The sequence below is a fragment of the Schistocerca gregaria genome, chromosome 9, assembly GCF_023897955.1.
Source record: "Schistocerca gregaria isolate iqSchGreg1 chromosome 9, iqSchGreg1.2, whole genome shotgun sequence".
Classification (NCBI taxonomy): domain Eukaryota; kingdom Metazoa; phylum Arthropoda; class Insecta; order Orthoptera; family Acrididae; genus Schistocerca; species Schistocerca gregaria.
The window spans coordinates 115642180-115659299 of record NC_064928.1 but is presented as its reverse complement, the minus strand read 5'-3'; the positions used below and the strand labels follow the sequence as shown (position 1 = coordinate 115659299).

The 17120-nt window shown below is 38.6% G+C and overlaps 1 protein-coding gene across 1 annotated transcript in view; it reads left to right on the top strand.

Moving 5' to 3' along the window:
- The window catches only part of LOC126291573 (putative methyltransferase C9orf114), a 37289-nt gene extending 26021 nt beyond the window's left edge, over positions 1–11268 (top strand). Inside the window, exon 5 of the mRNA XM_049985105.1 lies at positions 10878–11268. Within this exon, the coding sequence (XP_049841062.1) occupies positions 10878–10895 (18 nt within the window). The 3' untranslated portion in view covers positions 10896–11268. The remainder of the gene's footprint in view (positions 1–10877) is intronic.
- The last annotated feature ends 5852 nt before the right edge of the window (positions 11269–17120 follow it).

Sequence of the window (17120 nt, the reverse complement as noted above, 5' to 3'; positions counted from 1 at the left end):
TCAAGTCCTCCCAAGAAAAAATTCCTGGCAGTGCCAGTAATCAACCTGAATGCCTCGCTTGAGGGTCTGTCACGTTGACCACTCAGCTTTAGAAGCAGACTAAAACTGGCACCTTTCTGATATTTATTATACACACATTGGCCGCTGTCCTGCCACCCAACAGACCAAGGATTGATGCACCTTAGTTCTTCAATGTGCATTAATTTTTGTTCTCTAAACTTTCTCAGTAGTGTTTCATGAAAACCGTTTTCTAGCCTCCAGAGATTCCCATTTGAGTTTGTGGAGCACTTCTGTAATACTTACGTGTTGATCAAACCTATTGGTAATAAATCTAGCAGCATAGATCTGTATTGTTTTGATGTCTTCATGTAATTGGAGTTAGTGGGGACCCAGACCGTCAAGCGGTACTCAAGAATAGGTTTCGCAATCTACTTTGTAGATCAGCTACACTTTCCTAAAATTCTCCCAGTAAATTGGAAGTCAGCCATTTGCTGCCACACAACTGACCTTAAGTGCTCGTTCCATTTCACGTCACTTTGTAACGTAACATTGAGATATTTGACAATGAGACTATTTGGAGCAACACATCACTAATATTGTATTTGCATATTACAGAATTGTTTTTTTTTCTTTACTCATCTGCATTAACTTACATTTTTCCGCCAACTCCAATAGATAGGTTCATAACTAATAAACCAGTGCAGTTTTCAAATCAACCTTCCAGTTAATGATGGCTTCACTTTTATTGTAACCTGTTCAAATTTAAATATAATACGTGGATGATAAAAGCAACTCTGCATCAGTATATACACATTCCACCATAACAAAACATAATCAGCTAGTATTCTTAAAAATTGTGAAAACTGTAACAATGAAAACATGTTAAAAATGGCAGCACTGTGCCTGTGTGCATTTTTGTGTTTATGGAATGACATTCTATTCCCTTTTCACAAAATTGTAACATCAGTTGAGTGAGTACTCCAACATACTTTTTCCTTCAGTTGTTTCAAGGTTATTGTCATATAGTGTTCCATTTAAATATCCTTGTCATTAGAAATCACGTGCAGACATGTCTGACAGATGAGGTGGCGACAAACATTTGCTCATTGTGAATTGTTCAGTGAAGACTTTACAGATATGGAACAGCAACTGACAAAATCTGTGATATGTAACATCTAGCTTTATCTTGGCGGGGCAAAGCAGTACTGCATTCCTTTGACTCATTATCTAAATTCTCAAAAATTTGAAGATAAATGTCTGTTGTCAGTGGTTTCAAATACAGTCAGGCCAGTAATTTGTCTGCTAGAAATCTCACACCAGAGTTCAATTTTATTATTGTGAAAAAGAATTTGATAACCACTTTGAGGATTTTCAATGAACCAGCAAGAATTAGTCATCCTATTGACTTGGCCTAAAAGGTGAAACAATAACAATAACAACTAATAAAATACAGTGCCGGGCCAAGTTCACCATCCAAAATCCTTCTAAACCAACAACTCGCAGTATTTAATCCTCTTTTCTTAACCAGCAGGACATAATGCCTGCCTGCATGAAACACAGTAAAGCTATAGCTCTGAGGTCCTCAGTATATAATAACAAGATGCACATTTAATAGGTGTCTGTTGCAAAAGTTTCCAGACAGATTTTTGCAGACTAGCAGTAATTTGCTTCAAAATATTACTGGAGTTGTAACAGAAGGCTTGTGGTTAGGCTTATAATTAGGGACTTTGTCAGTTGGATCATCATCATTTCATTATCAACTTCTGAACACTACTTTTTGCAAAAACACTGGAGTTTGGCAATCATACAGGGCAGGGGGCTGCCTTTGCCCAGAGCAGCAGGTTTCTGTGGGTGGCAAAAGCTTAAATTTTATTATGGTTCCAAAAGAATGAGTTGAACAAGACAATAAAAGCTTGGCAACAATTGTGACAATAAGTTGGAAATACAAATCGTTCATAATATGTAGTGTATTACTGGAAATTATGTATGAAACTGTGAAACAGATGACTGGAGTCGGTCACCTTTGGTGCATCAAAATAGCAAAGCTTGCTAGTGAGATTGCCACCTCAATTTCTACCACACGCCTACACAACACTTGAAATGTGCCTATTTGCTTAAAAGCTCCTACAGAAGTGAAACACACTATAATAAAGAAAGAAAAATAAATGTCAGCATATGATGGCCACAGCAGCTAGAGGTAGCAGCCATACGTGTGTGTGTGTGTGTGTGTGTGTGTGTGTGTGTGTGTGTATATTATTTTAAACAAAGGCTTTAGCCAAAAGCTTTTCTGTCACTGTCTTTTCATTGTGTCTGTCTGCAACTTAATGTGTTGTATCTATTGGTAGTAGCAATCGGTTCTTTTCATAATATTATAGATTGTTCCATTTGATACTCCTGTGTATTGTTATTTGCAGGTGTTTGTAAAAGTTAACTGATTCCAGTTGTGCCTCGCTGAGATTGTAGTCAAAGGATACTACACTTTTGTTTGTTTTGTGAAGTGCAAAATTTTTCCATTTCTGATTGTTTGAAGCAAGTTATGTCTTTGTGCCCCTTCGAAAATTTATCAGAGTCTGACAATATTTGTGCTGCTTTTTTATGTAATCATACTTTTGTTAATAAAAATTGTCTTGACACAGAGTCAGTACTTTTTGGGTGCTAAAAATACTGTGTGTTCTTTCATGTATGGATTTCACTATATAATGTGAGAAAAGTTGATTTTGGAATCCATCCTGGTTGGCATGGAAGTCATTCTCCTCTAAATCCACACGTTACACCTCCTTCTCATCGATTGTGTATCTACCTTACACTGATTCAGTGCTCTGCCATTCTTTTTCTTGTATTTGCTGCATGTCTACAACACATATTTTATCTAAATTGTTAGTAATTTCCACCACAACAATCTAATTTAATTTATTTAGTCTTCTCATTCCACTATTTCATGTTGTGTAGTGGCCATGATGCTGATGACACACCAAATAAACTAAGAATTTTTATTTCAGTGTTCAGTGCACTTACGTTTAGTCGGCTGCACTATATCGTGAAAGAGGAAATCAAGTACCAAGCTATGTGGCTTGGAAACTAGCCCCCCTTCCCCAACTTAGCCTGAAACATTGAATTTGTCTCTTACAATTAAGGGTGGGTGAGAGGGGGGGGGGGGGGGGGAGAGAGAGAGAGAGAGAGAGAGAGAGAGAGAGAGAGAGAGAGAGAGATGCTGTCTAATGATAGCACACGGCATTAGAATGTGGCGGATTACCTTAGTGGCAGCACGGAGGCACCGGTGGTCTGGATGTGAGGCACTGGTGGTCCGGATGTGATCATAATTAGACTTGGCATCATAATTCCTGGCGATCTGATTGTCACAACTAGCAGCAACGAGATCATTAATTTGACAATCTTTTATTGATCATTTGGTGTCTGTAGCACTCAGTTAAACTGTTTCAATATGGCACCTGAGCAGTTGGAGCACAAGCTCTGAAGACTGTCTGTACCAACCACTGAAGACTCATCTTGACAGCAGAACAACTTGGGTCCCAGTGAGGCATAGCTCTAGGTATGAAGAGTATTTACAACATTGGTTTTCAAAGAAAATGGCCAACTAAGGGGTCATATGCTTCACCGTCATTTGCATGGTTTTTGGCAGGCTGCTCACAGTAAGTTATGTTAGGTTACCAGACATTGACTTCTTCTAATAGACAGAATTGTGTTCTGGCACCTTCTTGATGAATTTGTACAGAAAGGACCATTCAGCTGTTCAAAAAGGAAAAATCCATGTTCGTGAAAATTATTAACTTTTGAATTAATTGTAATTATGACCAGCAAGCATTGTGTACATTATATCTATACTGGGGCATCATTACTGGTATCCTTTATCCTCCCTTGCGACACACACGAAGTCACAAATCACTTTAAAATCAAAATTAATATCTTGTATAGAACTATCATTGCTATTTCAAAGTCTTGCTAACATATCTCTCATAAACCAACTTCTGATATGATAATAGTTTGCCACCCATGAAGTACAGTGTAATTGTGAGAGATGCATGATATTAGATTTCTTGCATTGGAATCTGAGCAAGGACAACAGCTACAGCCTGTCATGCATGGAGTGTAGAAGAAGAAAAAAATTTCACCGAACAGCTAACTCACTTTGTGATACAAAGCTCCAGTTTGCCAGTCTGTTTCAAAGGACAACAAAAATTTAATTTTCAGTATTTCATAAAATTGAGCATATTTAAAAATTTAAATGCTGTCATAACTTACTCATTATGAGGTATAATCTTGTGTTAAAGGTTTAACACAGTAAAACAAGTATTACCAATAGAAACTGTGTACACAATATGACGTAGTGTAGCTGGAAGTGCACAAATTACCCGAACTAGATTAGTGATTCCAAGAAATTATGAACATAACTTCAAACCTTTTCTGAACCTTTTGTGAACTTTTTCTTACTTACATGCTCATTGTGAGATATTCAATGTGTTAACTCACTTGTAAAGTAATCAGATGTTTGAAATGAAAAACTTGGTGGGAGACTGCAAATCCAGCGGTTTGAAGTGTAACCCCCTACCAGTTCTAATAGCACTTCTTTCGCCTGTGGCAGTGGATTGGAGTACAGATTGAACTCTATCTCCCCTTGTGACTGATTCTGTTCCTTCAAAAGGTTGGAAGGAAGTGTCATAGGACCATACCCAGTAAATCACAAGAGATATTCCAACCAACCTTGGGTTGATGACAGACTTGCTTTACTGACTTAGCTGAGCATTGATTATTGAATAAATAGTTCTAAAAATGAATGTGTGCGTGTGTGTGCTTATTTGGGAGTGAATTGCAATTATGTGAAAGCATTTTCCTGATCTGACAAGGAGAGGTCCCCAGCAGTGGGTTTGACTTTTTGAAACTATCTATATGGAGATGCAGGTTAATATCCCAAGTATCACACCCTACAGCCATTCACCCTAGTTGGCCCTCATTTGCGAGTAACTGACGAAAAAAGAAAATTAGAAATTTGGATGACATTCAATACCATTAAAAAAGTAGCAACAATAGACTGGTTGCTTGGTGTAATGGTCAGAGTACTGCCTTCACATGCAGAAGGTTCTGGGTTCAAACCTGGCAAGGTGATTTAAACTTTTCTTTATTTTTAAATATTTGTCCAAATGACTTTGACCATCATTTTTATTCAGTTCATCATCTCTATGGAACATATGCCTCTCTATCCTCTTCTGTCTTGCCACCATCTCTCTGTCTTCATCTTGGTCCAGCCTTCTCCTTTCTTCTACACACATTCCTCTACTCCTTTCAGCCATCTGTCTCTCGGTCCTACTCTCTCTCTTTCTTACCAGTTTCATCTTGTGTATCCTCCTGAGTATCCTCTTCTCCTCCATTCTCTTAATGTGTCCATACCATCTCAGCCTTGATTTCTCTATCTCCTCCTGTAATGGTACCTCCTTCATTAACTCTCCGATACTCTCATTTCTTAACCTGTCTATCTTTGTCACTCTAATATTGTTTCTCAAAAATGTCATCTCACTAGCTTGTATTTAGCTTTTCTCTCTTCCTCCATAACCCAGGTTTCTGATGCATATGTCAGGATCGGGACAAAGTATGACTAGTATATAACCTTTTTTCTGATTTGGGGTACATGCTTGCTCCTTATCAGGCTTCTGACACTCTTCCGAAATGCTTCTGCTTTTCTCCCCCACTCATTTATTCCTGTGTTGTTTTTTTTTCCATCTTCTTGTATCAGGCTTCCCAGGTGCTTGAAACTCTCCACTCTCCTCAGTCGTTCCCCACCAATTGTTATTCCCATTGTTCCTCTCTTCTTCTTTCTTGTTGTGATAATCATTTCACTCTTACTTATACTAAATTCACCCCATATTCTTGTACTGTTTGTTCCCAAACGTCCAACTGCTCTTGTACTTCCTCCTCCTTATTTCCCCAAATCATCAGATCATCTGCAAACACCATAGCTTTCATCTTCCTTTCACCAATTACTTGTGCTACAGAACTCATTATATCATTCATCACTACAATGAAGAGTAATGGTGAAAGTGCACTTCCCTGCCTCCAGCCCTTCCTCTGTTCAGTCCAAGCTGATCTCTCTCCTCCCACTTTGAGACAGCTCACACTTCCACGTTATATAACCCTTATCCTGCAAATAATCTGTTTTGCTACTCCTCTATTCTCCAGGGCTTTTCCACACTTTGCTTCTATGTACACTATCATACGCTTTTTCAATGTCCAGGAAGGTCTTTAGTAGATCTATTCCATATTCATAGTGCTGTTCCTGCAGTTGTCTTACAGCAAAAATTAGACTCACCATGGACCTTCATGTTTTGAAGCCATGTTGCTCTTCTCTCATTCTTCCTTCTAATTTTTCCTGAATTCATGCTTCCAAAATTTTCTCAAATTTTTGCACAGTGACTCATCAATGTTATTCCCCGATAGTTCTTGCACTCTTTTCTATTTCCCTTCTTGAAGATCGGGACAGTTATTCCCTTCTTCCACTCTTCTGAGATCACCTTCTGTCTCCACACAATTTTCATTACTCGATATAGCCATTGTATCCCCACGCCTGTCCTGCTGCTCTCACCATCTCTACACTTAGCTCATCCAGACCTGCTGACTTCCCTCCTTTCATCTTGCCCAATGCCTCTTCCACTTCTTCCATTGTAAGGTCTTTTTCTATTTGCTGTTCCTCCTCTCCCCCCCCCCCCCCCCCCTCCCGAATTGTACCTCCTCGTCCAGGTCTCCATTCGGATTCAGGAGTTCTTCAAAATACTCCTTCCACATATTCTTGAGTTCCTCCTTATTTTGTACATCTTGTCCACATTTGTTCACCATTTGAGCATAATCTGTCGCACCATTCTTCCTCTTACTTCCCATATAACACCTTTTTTGAATCTCCACTATCCTCCTCCATCATTCTGGTCCAATGTTCCATCCACTTTCTTCTTTCCTCCTCCTCCTCCTCCTCCTCCACCACCACCACCACCACCACCACCACCACCACTCTTTTCACTTCTTTCTTGCTTGGCTGATACTCTTCTCTTGTCTCTACTGGAACCATACCCGAAAGGCTCTATTCTTCTTCTGTATTATATCCTTTGTTTTATCATTCCACCGGGGTGTTTCTTTCCATCTCTTTTTGTTGCTTGTCCTCCCACATATTGCTTCTGCCACACTCACTAATGTTCCCTTGAATCTACCCCATACCTCTTCTACCATTTTTGGTACATCTGTTGGGGTGCTTTAAGTGTTGACTGTGCCAGGTAATCTCGTGGCTCTCACTTTACCTGAACCAAGCGTTTCACTTAAGTAGTTTAAATCTAATTTTACATTTCTATTACATTGTACATTATTTTGATGATTGTATCAACTTCTTCATTTGCCCTCATTTTTCTTCCTGTCATTATTTTCCCACTTGGAATTTTTGTGAATGTGAATTTAATTATATTTACCTGTTGTTGTTGTTGTTGTTGTTGTTGTTGTGGTGGTGGTGGTCTTCAGCCCTTAGACTGGTTTGATGCAGCTCTCCATGCTGCACTATCCTGTGTAAGCTTCTTCATGTCCCAGTACCTACTACAACCTACATCCTTCTGAATCTGCTTAGTGTATTCATCTCTTGGTCTCCCCCTACGATTTTCACCCTCCATGCTGCCCTCCAATACTAAACTGGTGATCCATTGATGCCTCTGAACATGTCCTACCAACCGATCCCTTCTTCTAGTCAAGTTATTCCACAAATTTCTCTTCTCCCCAATCCTATTCAACACCTCCTCATTAGTTATGTGATCTACCCATCTAATATTGAGCATTTCAAAACCTTCTATCCTCTTCTTGTATAAACTATTTATCGTCCACGTTTCACTTCCATACATGGCTACACTCCATACAAATACTTTCAGAAATGACTTCCTGACACTTAAACCCATACTCGATGTTAACAAATTTCTCTTCTTCAGAAATGCTTTCCTTGCCATTGCCAGTCTACATTTTATATCCTCTCTACTTAGACCATCATCAGTTATTTTGCTCCACAAATAGCAAAACTCCATTACTACTTTAAGTGTTTCATTTCCTAATCTAATTCCCTCAGCATCACCCGACTTAATTAGACTACATTCCATTATCCTTGTTTTGATTTTGTTGATGTTCATCTTATATCCTCCTTTCAAGACACTATCCATTCCTTTCAACTGCTCTTCCAAGTCCTTTGCTGTCTCTGACAGAATTACAATGTCATCGGCAAACCTTAAGGTTTGTATTTCTTCACCATGAATTTTAATACCTACTCCAAATTTTTCTTTCATTTCCTTTACTGCTTGCTCAATATACAGATTGAACAACATCGGGGAGAGGCTTAAACCCTGTCTCACTCCTTTGCCAACCACTGCTTCCCTTTGATGTCCCTCGACTCTTATAACTGCCATCTGTTTTCTGTACAAATTGTAAATAGCTTTTCGCTCTCTATGTTTTACCCCTGCAACCTTCAGAATTTAAAAGAGAGTATTCCAATCAACATTGTCAAAAGCTTTCTCTAAGTCTACAAATGCTAGAAACGTAGGTTTGCCTTTCCTTAATCTTTCTTCTAAGATAAGTCGTAAGGTCAGTATTGCCTCACGTGTTCCAATATTTCTACGGAATCCAAACTGATCTTCCTGAGGTTGGCTTCTACTAGTTTTTCCATTCGTCTGTAAAGAATTCACGTTAGTATTTTGCAGCTGTGACTTATTAAACTGATAGTTCGGTAATTTTCACATCTGTCAACACCTGCTTTCTTTGGGATTGGAATTATTATATTCTTCTTGAAGTCTGAGGGTATTTCGCCTGTCTCATACATCTTGCTCACCAGATGGTAGAGTTTTGTCAGGACTGGCTCTCCCAAGGCTATCAGTAGTTCTAATGGAATGTTGCCTACTCCCGGAGCTTTGATGCGACTCAGGTCTTTCAGTGCTCTGTCAAACTCTTCATGCAGTATCATATCTCCCATTTCATCTTCATCTACATCCTCTTCCATTTCCATAATATTGTCCTCAAGACCATCGCCCTTGTATGGACCCTCTATATACTCCTTCCTCCTTTCTGGTTTCCCTTGTTTGCTTTGAACTGGGTTTCCATCTGAGCTCTTGATATTCATACAAGTGGTTCTTTTTTCTCCAAACGTCTCTTTAATTTTCCTGTAGGCAGTATCTATCTTACCCCTAGTGAGATAAACCTCTACATCCTTACATTTGTCCTCTAGTCATCCCTGCTTAGCCATATTGCACTTCCTATCGATCTTATTTTTGAGATGTTTGTATTCATTTTTGCCTGCTTCATTTACTGCATTTTTATACTTTCTTCTTTCATCAATTAAATTCAATATTTCTTCTGTTACCCAAGGATTTCTACTGGCCCTCGTCTTTTTACCTAATTGCTCCTCTGCTGCCTTCACCACTTCATCCCTCAAAGCTACCCATTCTTCTTCTACTGTATTTCTTTCCCCCATTCCTGTCAATTGTTCCCTTATGCTCTCCCTGAAACTATGTACAAGCTCTGGTTCTTTCAGTATATCCAGGTCCCATCTCCTTAAATTCCCACCTTTTTTGCAGTTTCTTCAGTTTTAATCTACATTTATCTGTTATAAAATTGAAAATGCTGTTCTATCAATTAAATGAACAAAAGATGAAACAATATATTTATATTGACCGTGTAATGGTGCCAAAAATGTATTTTTTGTTACTAGTTGTGTATTTCTCATGGTAATCGTTATAATAAACATTTAAAACATAGGCTAAATTCCTGTTGCACTATCGACAAAGTAACACAGATGAAGATTTAAAGAAATTAAATCAAAATTAATTTAAAAAAAAATTAAAATCACACAAACAAATATCTCAAGTGAAAAAGAGTTACAGGAAGAAAAATGAGGGCAAATGAATTAGTTGATATGATCATCAGAATGACATGACAAAGGAATATAAATATAAAATTACATTCAAATCACTTAATTGAACAAAATGAATGATCAGAATCATTTTGATAAAGATTTAAAAATAAATTTATATCACCTGACGGACGAGGTTTGAACCCACAACCTTCTATATATGAAGGCATTACTCTGCCCATTACACCCCGCAACAAGTCTGTACACAACAAATTTTTTTAATGCTGTTGAATGTCAAGCAAAATTCCAATTTTTAATCGTTTACTCACAAACGAGGGCCAATCAGGGTGAATGGTTGTAGCCTGTAGGCCTGAAATCTTAACCTACATCACTGTACATATGGTTTGAAAAAGTTGATCCCACCACTGGGGGACCTCTTCTTGTATGTGTATATATATTTATCACAGTTATGATGTAAATCAAATAGAAAGAAACTTCCACATGGGAAAAATATGGTCTGCTTGTGTCTGTGTATGTATGTATGGATGGATATGTGTGTGTGCGCGAGTATATACCTATCCTTTTTTCCCCCTAAGGTAAGTCTTTCCGCTCCCGGGATTGGAATGACTCCTTACCCTCTCCCTTAAAACCCACATCTTTTCATCTTTCCTTTTTCTTCCCTCTTTCCTGATGAAGCAGCCGCCGGTTGCGAAAGCTCGAAATTTTGTGTGTGTGTGTGTGTGTGTGTGTGTGTGTGTGTGTGTGTGTGTGTGTGTGTGTGTATTTTATTGTGCCTGTCTACCGGCGCTTTCCCGCTTGGCAAGTCTTGGAATCTTATTTATCACAGTTAATTGTAGTTACGAAGCAACATAACGGAGATCTGATATCTTCTGTTCTTACGTGTTGTAGTGACTTATCAAATCTGATTTAAAATATCAGTAATTGTTTCTGTTGCATGTTTGTCATATTTGAAAGTGCAAATTGTAACATATGTTTTTGATTAACACAGATGCAGATCGAGCAGTGACTTCAGGTGTTAGAAGAGGAAGAAGATGATAGGATTGGGAAAGGCAGAATCCTGATCAGTCGTGAAGTGTAAAGTGCTGTACAAACCATAATACCTCTGATGTTAAGTGGAGGTTATCACTTTATTGTGTTTATTTACTGGATGATGGAGAGTTTTGTTTTGAGATTGATGAACTGATGGTGTAACTGCCAGATTTTATCAAGAAATTGATTAAAAATTTTACAGTTTAATTTATGTCTCCCCATGAACATGTGGCATAGATATTATGGGTACAGTGACTGAGAACTTGAGAAACAGTTTTTCTTGTGGTGGTTCCAACAATGACAAATTTGATTTGTTATTTTTATATGAAATAAATATTTATGAAACTTAATTGCAATTTTTCTCCTAATCATTTTTCCTTCTTTGACTAATGTTGTTTTTTTGTGTTTCTGTGTTATTTCTTCATAAAGGATGGCAAACCCCGTGGCACTTCCTACAAGCACACTTTAAGGACACGTAGTGCAAGATGGTTAATGGGAATGACTAATCTAATAGAAATCATCTGACTGTGGCCGGTGTTGACAACTTTTTGGTTACTGCCAATTTTAGCTACCAGTGACATTATTGTTGCTGTTTATACCATTGAGGTAAATGAGACTTATGGAAATTTCATTGCACGCCTTTTAGCAATCATTAAGTATGATCTCTGCTTTTGTAGACATAAATACACTACACAGCTTCTGCTAGGTGAAGTTGGCAATGTCCCAAAAGCAAATTCTGCTTTATAAATTTACTGAACTGCCAATTATATTCTTAGTCTTATTCTTCCCAAAAACACAAGGGCCATTTTTTTCCCCTTCTTCTTCTTTTTCCAACATCCGATCACTTAGTATACAGGCTACACGAGTTGCAGGATGTGGACATGAGCTGCTGGCTACTTCACAAATCTCGCAACCCACCATAGCTGACCTCAAGGCATCAGTCTGCATTGCACTACACTCACGTAAACATGGCTGGCGTCATTGTTGCTCCTGCCAAGTGTGAATTACAAAGTGTAATTCTGTTTCTGCAAGCAGAAGGGAATAGTGCAGCAGAAATTCATCAGAGAATGAGCCAAGTGTACTTGCATTCAGGCCCAGGCGAGTTCAATCTATGGAGCAGAATGAAGATACAAAGACACCTTCCACTTTGGCCTTTTTGCCGTATTTTGGTGCCATGTCGTCAAGAATCAGAAGAGTTCTTGGGAGATATGTAATTAAGTGTGTTTTTCAACCATCTGCAAAACTGGGAAACCGTTGGTCTCGGTTAAGGGTGACCTTGGACTGTGTACAAGATTCCTTGTCAGTGTGGGGCAGCGTATATAGGCCAGACATGCTGCACAGTACAAGAATGCTGCAATGAACATCAGCGTCTCGAATGCCTTTTATCAACCAGAGTCACACATGCCTTTTATCAACTAGAAAAGTTGGCAATTGCGGAACACTGCCTGAATACAGGACATCATATGACTTATGAAAAGACAGAAGTTTTATCCCCGGCATCATCTTTCTGGGACTGCGTCATTAAGGAAACAATACATATCCATACAGCTGATAATCTGATCAACAAGGATACGGGATTTCAACTGAGCACAGCCTGGAATCCTGCATGGCTGATATTAAATCACGACATGAAAATCGAGATTCTTCAGTAACAGGCCCGTCATAACACTGGCCTTGTACGGCTGTTGGTGAGTAACGTCTGGCTGCACTTGACAAACACTGCGTACAGAGCATGCGCAGTAAAGCCTCTCTGCGATTGTTGGCGGATGGAGTTTGAATATGGCAAATCACTGCGCATGCACGAGTTCCGCAGCTGCGCATTCTTCACGCGTGTGTTATAAAAACAGGGCGTTGGTGTGCAGATACCGTCAGTTGTACCAAGCCACGAGCAAGGTTGAACCATCTGAAGATGTCCGACAGTTGCTCCGAGGAAATATTGAGGAATTTGTACAACATGATCCGGTGGCAAAACCGTGCAGACTATTTACAAATTAAAAGTAGACTTTAATTTACCTGCTCATTGCTAACAAAACACACCTCAGTCTTATAATATAAGGTTCACTATTGAAGAGCAGAAGAGTCTTAACGTTGTGTTGAATAACTTATAAGATTAAATGGGTTCAAATCTTTTTTTATGTTTGCTTGTCTGGGATTCAGTCTGAAGACTGGTTTGATGCAACTCTCCATGCTACTCTATACTGTATGAACCTCTTCATCTCTGAATAGCTACTGCAACCTATAGCTTTCCAAATCTGCTTACTGTATTCACCTTTTGGTCTCCTTCTATGATTCCCCCCCCCCCCCCCCCCCCCCCCCGCACTTCCTTCAAATACTAAAATGGTGATCCCTTGATGTCTCAGAATGTGCCCTATCAACCAAGCCCTCGTTTGCTCAAGCTGTGCCTCAAATCTCTTGTCTCTCCAATTCTGTTCTGTACTTCCTCATTAATTACGTGATCGACCTATCTAATCTTCAGCAGTTATATGTAGCACCACATTTTAAAAGCTTCTATTCTGTCTTTAGATAAACTGTTCATCATCCTGTGTTTCACTTCCATACGTGGCTACACTCCAGACAAATACCTTCAGAATAGACCTTAACATTGAAACGTATATTCAGTGTTAGCAGATTTCTCTTCTTCAGAAATGCTTTCCTTACAGTTGTCAGTCTAGATTTTATATCCTCTCTACTTTGGCCATCATTAGTTATTTTGTTGCCCAAAACTACTACTTTGTGTCTTGTTTCCTAATCTGATTCCCTTAACATTTAATTTCACTACATTCCATTATCCTTGTTTTGCTTTTGTTGATGGTCATCATGTGTCCTCTTTTCAAAACACTGTCCATTCCGTTCAGCTACTCTTCCAAGTCCTTTGTTGTCTCTGACAGAATCACAATGTCATTGGGAAACCTCAACATTTTTATTTCTTCTCTCTGAATTTTAATTCCTACTCCAACTTTTTCTTTGGTTTCCTTTATTGCTTACTGAATGTACAGATTGAATAACAAGGGATAGGGTGCAATCATGTCTCACTCCCTTCTCAATCACTGCTTCCCTTTCATGCCCCTTGACTCTTATTACTACTGTCTGGTTTCTGTACAAGCAGTTAATTGCCTTTCATTCCTTCTATTTTACCCCTGCTACCTTCAGAATTTCAAAGAGAGTATTCCAGTGAGCATAGTTAAAAGCTTTCTGTACATCTACAAATGCTATAAATGTAGGTTTGTCTTTCCTTTACCTATCTTCTACCATACATCGTAGAGTCAGTAATCACTCGCTTGTTCTCACATTTCTCTGGAATCCAAACTGGTCTTCCCCAATGTCTGCTTCTACTAGTTTTTCCATTCTTCTGTAAAGAATTCGTCTTTGTACCTTGCAACCAAGAGTTATTAAACTGATAGTTCAGTAATATTCACACCTGTCACCAACTGCTTTCTTTGGAATTGGAGTTACCACATTCTTCTTGAAGTCTGAGGGTATTTCGCCTATCTCATATATCTTGCTCACCAGACAGAAGAATTGTGTCATAGCTGTCTCTCCCAAGGCTATCAGTAGTAGTGATGGAATACCATCTACTCCCAGGGCCTTGTTTCTGCTTCGATCTTTCAGAACTTTGTCAAATTCGTCTAGCAGTGTCATATCTCCCATCTCATCTTCATATACGTCCACTTCCCTATTTGTTATTTTTCTTTAAATTTCATTCCCTTGTATAGATCCTCTATATACTCCTTCCACCTTTTAGTGTTCTCTTCTTTGCTTAGGACTGGTTTACCATCTGAGCACTTGATATTCATACAGTTGCTTCTCTTTTCCCCAAAGGCCTCTTTAATTTTCCTTTAGGCAGTATCTATCTTACCCTTAGTGAAATAGGCTTCTAAATCCTTACATTTGTCCCCAAGCCATTTCTGTTTTAACAATTTTACACTGCCTGTCAATCTCATGTTTTAGACGTTTGTGTTCCCTTTTGCCTGCTTCTTTTTTAAATTTTATCCTTTCATCAATTCAATTCTATATCTCGTGTTATTCAAGGATTCTTACTAGGCCATGTATATTTACCTATTTGATCTTCCTCTGCCTTAAAGCTATCTATTTGTCTTCTACTGTATTCCCTTCGCCTGTTATAGTCAACCATTGCCTTATGCTCCCTCTGAAGCTTTGAACAACCTCTGGTTCTTTCAACGTATTCAGGTCCCTCCTCCGTAAGTTCCTACCTTTTTCCAATTTTTTCAGTTTTAATTTACAGTTCATAACCAATAAATTGTGCTCAGAGTCCACGTCTGCCCCTGGTAAAGTCTTAGACTTTGAAATCTGGTTCCTAATTCTCTACCTACCCATTATATAGTCAATCTGAAAACTTCTCGTATCACTGGGTCTCTTCCACATATACAACCTTGTTTTATGATTCTTAAATCAAGTGTTAGCAATGATTAAATTATGCTCCGTGCAAAACCCTACCAGGCAGCTTCCTCTTTTATTCCTTTCCCTCCAGGCCACATTCACCTACTATTTTTCCTTCTCTTCCTTTTCCTACTATCAAATTCCAGTCCCCCATGACTATTAAATTTTTGTCTCCCTCAACTATCTGAATAATTTCTTTTACCTCATCACACATTTTTTCGATCTCATCAACATCTGCAGAACTAGTTGGCATGTAAACTTGTACTATTGTGGTAGATGTGGGCTTCAAGTCTATCTTGTCTACAATATTGCTGTTCATAGTAGCTTACTCACATTCCTATTTTCTTTTTCTTTATTAAGACCACTCCTGCATTCTCCTATTTGATTATAATCCCATTTTCACCTGACCAGAGGTCCTGTTCCTCCTGCCACCGGACTTCACTAATACCCACTACATCTAACTTCAACCTATCCATTTCCATTTTTAAATTTTCCGGTCTACCTGCCTGAAAAGGGATTTAACATTCCACACTCTGTTATGTAGAATGCCTGTTTTGTTTCTCCTGATGACATCCTCCTGAGTAGTCCTTGTCCAGAGATCCAAATGGGGTCTATGTTACCTCCCGAATATTTTACCCAAGTCAACACAAACCTTATTTAACTATTTACTAGAGCTGCATGTCCTCAGGAAAAATTATGGCTGTAGTTTCCCCCTGCTTTCAGCTGTTCACAGTACTAGTACAGCAAGGCCATTTTGGTTGACCTTACAAGGTCCTATCCGTCAATCAGCCTGACTGTTGCCCCTGCAACTACTCTTCTGTAACGACACATTTGTCTGGCCTCTCAACAGATACCCCTCTGTTGTGTTTGCACCTACAGTACAGCTATCTGTATTGGTGAGGTGTGCAAGCCAAGGTCCATGGTTCATGGGGTGTCTCTTTTTATGATGGCTATCTTTCTCCTACAACTTTGTATTTAAATTTACGATTTATCTAAAACAAAGTCAGAATTTATTGAGCACATCAAAACATCACAAGTTCCTCTATTAAGTCTAAAATTTTATTAAAGTATCTTTCATTTCATCAATATTCTCCAATTACCCAAAGTGACAAGAACATTTTCTAAATTATTGTTTTAATCCAAATTTATTTCTAAACAAAATGGAATACACAGGTATTATGAGCTATAGTTTTGGGATCTTAACATTGATTCATGCATTAATTTCAGCTTGGCTTCTAATGTATACGAACTCATATTTGAGTTTGTATTCACCCTTGGTAATATGGTTATATAGCTTTTGATGCTAACAACCTCCTCTATGATGTACAACACACATTATCATTTATATGATGTTTATATACAAATATATTAAGAGTTGTGACAGTTGGACTCTCTGATCCAAGGATATTACAAATTAGAACATTGTTCTCTTAGTAAAACTGGGAAGCATGATACAAAGCCATCCGCAAATGAGATATCATAAATATATACAGAAAGATAGTACAAAATGACATTCGCTAGCCACCTTCCAATGTAAATGTGGCTTTTAGTGTCAGGAGAGGCTGCATATTTAAGGGAACTGGGATCTGGCTCTTCCATTTCACTAATTTTTTTCTATACATGGGATTAGACACACCTTGCGAGCAACTGACACTATAGTGAGATGCGAACGTAAAGGAATGTAACTCTCATCCTCATTGGCCAGAACCAGGAGCTGGAGTTCCCATTACAGCTAACAGTATTCATAGGAGAGGGGAATTCGGAAACAGTAAGGGACTGGCTGTAGCCTATAGTAAGAGATTAA